At 44.2% G+C, this 6,000-nt stretch overlaps 1 protein-coding gene across 1 annotated transcript in view; it reads right to left on the bottom strand.

Moving 5' to 3' along the window:
* Positions 1 to 2,337: 2,337 nt before the first annotated feature.
* Positions 2,338 to 6,000, bottom strand: part of LOC139725078 (TGF-beta receptor type-1-like) — a 55,482-nt gene continuing 51,819 nt past the window's right edge. The window contains exons 7-10 of the mRNA XM_071636166.1: positions 5,543 to 5,689; positions 4,629 to 4,763; positions 3,766 to 3,896; positions 2,338 to 2,946 (exon numbers count right to left, since the gene is read on the bottom strand). Coding sequence (XP_071492267.1) covers positions 2,662 to 2,946; positions 3,766 to 3,896; positions 4,629 to 4,763; positions 5,543 to 5,689 — 698 coding nt within the window. The 3' untranslated portion in view covers positions 2,338 to 2,661. The remainder of the gene's footprint in view (positions 2,947 to 3,765; positions 3,897 to 4,628; positions 4,764 to 5,542; positions 5,690 to 6,000) is intronic.

The following is a 6,000-nucleotide window of genomic DNA, read 5'->3' as shown; positions in this document are numbered from 1 at the left end:
CGCTACCCTGTTCGTACGAACTTTTGTGTGGTGGTAACACGCTACCGGCACACAAACGAAAAAGGTCTGCAAGTGTTGCTGAGCTTGATTCAGTTTTCCATTGCACTTAGCCTAACCTTACGCGGCAAACTTACATGAATACAACGCTATCAATTTGAATGATCTTCAATATAACAACTATGGTTTTTTCCCCTTTTCATTCACTCTAGCTCCACTAAATATGTCCTGAGAATTTTACATACACACTGGTGAATAAATCCAGTATCCCTGCAAATATGGAGGGTGCTTCCTCCTGTCTTTTCCCTTCTCCTCATCTTACCTTTTCATCTGTAAGCAGTTTTTCCTAGTTTACTTAAAGAAAGCATATAGGCTGGCATATACTGAGGTGGGATTGTAAGTCCAGGAAAATTGTGCTGATCCTCGAACTAGACAGAATATCCATGCAGCATAATTTTGACTTTGTCGTGAGGGGGCTGGGCACTAATTCCTTATCCTTACGCTGCTTTCTTCGTACTAATTTGTTACATCTTTGTGCTTCACTTCATTGCTGATAAAAAACCCGAATCAAGTTACGACGCGGGAGAAAAAATACAAATGCTTCAAAAAATCATATCGGATATGAAAAGAAGAGTCTTGAGGGATCGTGATCGTTTTGCGCATGACGTTCGTACGCAAAGGGTCCGTCGTAAACAGATCCCAACAGTTTTCCCCGCAGTCTCCACTGCCGATGGATGTCTGATTACAGTGTATGTCAAATTGTTTGCACTGGCCTGAACATCACAGAGACAACACCAAAATGTATATCACGCATTATTAGTCTTGGAGAGCGAATGCGCGAGTGCGTTTGCATTTCAGTCATCATCTTTTACGCTAACCAAATTCGCGTCTCTCGAAACGGTGAGAAATTGTGGCGACTCGTCCCAGGCCGTTCTGTCACCACCTGGAGCCCTGAACCTGAAATCATCCTGAGGTGAGAATGTAACTTCTTGCAAGCCTAGCCTGACACGGCAAGAAAGATAAGTATCAGGGTCTGTCTCTTGTAAGAGTGTTGTCTCAACGGACAAAACATTTTTTTCAAAAAAGAATAAAAAATGAAATGATAATAACAATAATGATTAAGATACACGCTTAGCATGTGGCAGCAATACATAGGTTAGGTGGTCACACAACACATATAACTCTAGGAAAATAGCTCGGATAAGAGCTCATTTATACAGTATGCGATACAATAATACAAACATCATCAATGTCCTACACATTTGCCTTTCATGCCGGCTGCCTCAACAAGGTGATATAACCATCGTAGCGTTCAGTACACGGCCGCGCCAAAACTCTCTTGGGCTTTCGCTTCATCCAGTACCCCGCCCTGCCAAGGCGGTACAGCCCATCACACACAATTTTTGTTGCTGTTGTCGTTTTGTTTTTGTTTCTTCATTTGTTCGAGTTAGCTTGCACTCGTACTCTACGTGGGCGACTGAAGACGCGGTTCCACACTTGTCTCCATTAACGCGTAGAAAACTTGGGTGCACCTCCACGAAATCACCGACACGTCCTCCCCGAGGGTCGATCCTCTGATGCTCTCATCAAATTTTGCCAATTTTTCCTGCTCCTGTTGCTATCGGATGCAAGTGCCACAGAAAAAAACGGCGGCGGCACGTCTTCACTTGAAGCAGAGTCATCACAAGAGAAGAGCACGCTCCTGCGAAAGTGGTACCAGAGGGAGGGGAGGGGGGGGAATCACGTTGCTCATCATTTGCGTGAAAATTTTGTGCAGAGGTATATATGTGTTACAGCCAATGAGACGGCCAACCTGATTTCAAAGTCCGGCCCTGCTGCTTTTTTTTTCCCTGGCCTGCTGCATTTTCTACGTAACGCAGTCTCTTCTACACGCCTTAAAAGTCTGGTGACTCTTGCGATGAGGACGTGTTTGCCTCTCCTCTTGACTGGCCGGGGCGACCCGCCACACCCCTTTCTGCTCTTTGATCGCAGCCTCGTGACAGCCACTCTTGAAGCCCCGTGCGAACGACTTCTGCCAGGACTCTCGTTCCCCGTAAACTCTGGACAATCGTGCCACAGCAGACTTGGGCCGATATGCTCCCAGGCGTGTCTTCCGTCTTATAAAGCTACACACTTGCGGAGTGGATTCGTCGCTTGCAGGCATCGTGACCCAACGGGGGAGGGGGGTGTGGGGTGACGACGTAGAGTTTGTCGTGAGAGTCCTTCCGAGGGGACTGTCAGAGCGGACTCGCAGGATGGCCAACACGGAATGATCTATCTGTCGACGGCATCCAAAGACGTAAAGTGGCAGAGAGAAAGTTTTCACTGTCGTGCCTTTAATGTTTCACTCATTCTATCCCACTCCTGCTTCTACCTGTTGCAGACTTTACTCGACACAGTGGGCAATCTCCGGAGGGCAAAAGAAAAGTTGAAAGTCCTTTATCTTGCGTATTTTTGTTTTCTTCTTTTTTTAACACTCCTAACAGTATAAGGGTCACCTTGACAACCTGACAGGTGTTTCTGAGCAGGGCAACGTCTCTTTCGTCATTCAATGGCCCTCTCCATTTCTCTCTCTCACTCTCTCTCTCTGTATCTCTCTCTCTCTCTCTCTCCCACTCTCGTTCTCTGTGTCCACCGCGATTGGGATGGCGATGGGTCCCTGCACTAGCTTACGATGTCGTAGAAGTTTGGTGCCCCCTGGTGGGCGTAGTAATTGGGCGCCACCGGCTGCGAGGTAGGGATGATGCCCGGCGCGGGTGCCGGCCACTCCTTCTTGTCGTCGCTGTGCGACACATCGCCGTTCTGCATCCGGGCTGGTGGCAGCAGCACCTCGGGCTCCGACGGCCCCATCAGGCCTGTCAGCGTCTTCTTGATGCGCAACGCCGTGAGCCGCGCTGCGCCGTTCTGGTACCAGCACTCCTTCATCACCTTCGCGTAAGACTCCATCACCTGTGCCGGGATGAGACAGAAGTCAAAACCGATGCAAGGTCGTAATTTGGTATGAACATTGTTTTACTTTAATTGCATTCATTCCCACAATATAGCTAGATGAATTATATCCATCTAAACCTTTTCACAATGAGGGTATAGTGGTGAAAGTGAATAAGAAGCACAGTAACCTCATACGGAGTAATACCCGTCTTTTCATGGGAAATTGCAGAAATTTGAATCAAACTGAAACAGACCGAAGAGGAAGAAAAGAAAGAGTACTGGTGGAGGTATGAAAGTTGACATACTTAATCAGTATTACAAGGAAGTAAGTTGTGGTTTGTAATTTTGTGTGTCACAATATGATGTGTTGTATCTTTACCCGAACACAAAAAAAAATCAAACCTGTCTCTTTTAAAGCGGTGGTTTTAGTATTGGTTGAGATGAGAATTGAGCTTTTAATTTTTTGTGAAATACTAAGAAACCACACTAATGAAATGTTACAAGGCATACCATTCTAAGAGGAATTCAAAGTTTATTTGATGAAAATTGGTTTTGAAATGGCTGAGATATCCAAAAAACAAATTAAAACAAAGCGATCCTAATTAAAGGTTCGTCCCAATTTCTATTACGATCCCTTTGTTAGGGATATCTCAGCAATTTCAAAACAATTTTTAATCAAATAAACTTCCTCTTAGATTTATACGCTCTTTCATATTTATTAAGAGATTTCTAATCATCTCACATAAAAAAAGTTGGAAACCTGAAGCCCCATCTCAACCAAAACTATACCATCCCTTTAATAGTTGGGCAAGTACTTTATGAACAGAGAGGACGTACCTTGTGGCTCGTCCATCGGTTTGGAACGGGCGGTCTTCTCTTCTCCACACAGACTATCCTCTTCATGTCCTCAATTCGAGGGTCCATCGGTACCCATGGGTGGTACGGCAGGGCAAACTCCTCGTAGATGCCTGTGTAAGAACAACAAATTGGTTCAGATATTACATCGTTATCATCATCACCATCTTCTTCTTTTTTTTCCTCTCTTCATCTTTGTCATCATCATCATCAGCAGCAGCAGCATCACCACAATAACTATCACCATCATCACTATTCACCATCATCACTATTCACCATCACCATCACCATCATCATTACCATCACCACCACAATTATCATCATCACCATCATCACTATCATTATTACCAATACCACCACCATTATCATCATCACTATCATCATCCTTAGCATCACCATCATCACTATCATCATCATCACCATCATTATCATCATCACCATCACCATCACCATCACCACTATCACCATTATCACCATTATCATCATCATCACCATTATCATCATCATCACCATCATCATTACCATCATCACCATCACCATCACCATCATCATTACCATCATCACCATCACCACCATCATCACCATAATCACTATCATAACCACCACCATATCACCATCATCGCCATCATCGCCATCATCGCCATCATCATCATCATCACCATCATCATCACCATCATCATCAATGAATTCAAACCCAATGACGTATGATTCTTTCCCCCCTGTTAGTGTGCTCAGAGAGAATCTTACACCCTCATTCTCCAGCCCCTCCCCCCTCCCCCCCCCAAAAAAAAAAAAAAAAAATCAGAAAGAGGTATATTTAGCAGAAGCTCCTCGCCCCATCTTACCAAAGATGGAGCATCGTCTTCCGATCTCCCACAGGACGAGTCCAAAGGAGTAGACGTCAGCCCGCTTGAAAGAGTCAAAGTGGTTCATGTTTATCGTCTCGTCCAGGACCTCCGGAGCCATGTAGCGCTTGGTTCCTGGTACACACACCACACATGTACAGGAAAGGGGGAGAAGAGAAGGTGACATGTATGATGTGGATGTGGATATTAATGTAAAGTTCAAGATTTGGAAAGGGTCAGGGGTCTTCACCCATTCAGCTGAATTATGGGGAATATCTCGCCAAGATGATGAAAGTTGATTCAAACATCCAAATGAGAGCAGCAAACAAACAAAATGGAGGCAAGAAATCAGACAAAAATTATATATTCTTCTGGAAGTTATGACTCACAGAATCACAGTTGATTATCTAGCATTACATTCCATGGATATTCCAATATTGTCATTCATCTGGAATTTGCACTCCTCACTTCTTTTTGACATGAAGGGTCAAAAAGTCCACATTCAACCCAAAAGAACACCTCCTGGACCTTCACTCAAGCTTTGTCACAAACTCTACAAGCTCACAGTTCTTTCACAAGATAAAAAAATTACATTTGTGGTATGAACGAAAGGACAAATATTATAATTTGGGGCTCATTGTGGGCAAAATACCCCCCCCCCCCCAAAAAAAAAAAAAAAAAAAAAAAGAAGTACAAACACTCACAAATATTTGATTTTGTTGTATTTATTGAAGGTGATTAGCAACATAATCAACAATGATTTTTTATCATTTATCTCAGTCTTTTGAAGCACTGATAATGGGACCAATCAAACTAAAGCACCATCAGAAAACACTACTGGGGCACAACATTAATCTGACAAATGACCAAACTAAGCACGAGTGCCATTCCACTGAATATTCCAGCGGCCTCACCTATACGGTTGTTGGGGAAGATGTCCACGGTGTCGGTGGCAGAGTCGTGCCGCACGGCCAAGCCGAGGTCGGCGATGGCGCACTGACCGTTGCGCTTGACCAGGATGTTCTTGCTCTTGATGTCCCGGTGGGCGATGGCCGGCTTGCCTGCAGACGGAAAAGGGGCATCAGGAATTCTTAACTCACCTTCTATTCCTCATTTATTCAATGCCATGCAGTCCCTTTAAGATCTCTCTGAATTACATCCTCTTGTATGCTACGCCAATGTAGCATTCATGAGGTAGAGTGTAATCATAATGTACACTTTGTGCATACACTATTAAACAAGACGAGTATTTGTAGTATTAAGCATTCACGTGTCCAGGCACTCTGCTGGAAATGGTCAAGCTTTTTCATCAGTTTCAGAATCCAAAGTTAGCTTACCAACCCAGGTGCAACAATGTTCCACAAATCATTAG

The sequence above is a fragment of the Diadema antillarum genome, unplaced genomic scaffold (genome assembly GCF_040938485.1).
Source record: "Diadema antillarum isolate AM-2024a unplaced genomic scaffold, OU_Dant_1.0 seq00000014_RagTag, whole genome shotgun sequence".
NCBI classification, from domain to species: domain Eukaryota; kingdom Metazoa; phylum Echinodermata; class Echinoidea; order Diadematoida; family Diadematidae; genus Diadema; species Diadema antillarum.
This window is presented reverse-complemented; position numbering and strand designations above follow the sequence as displayed.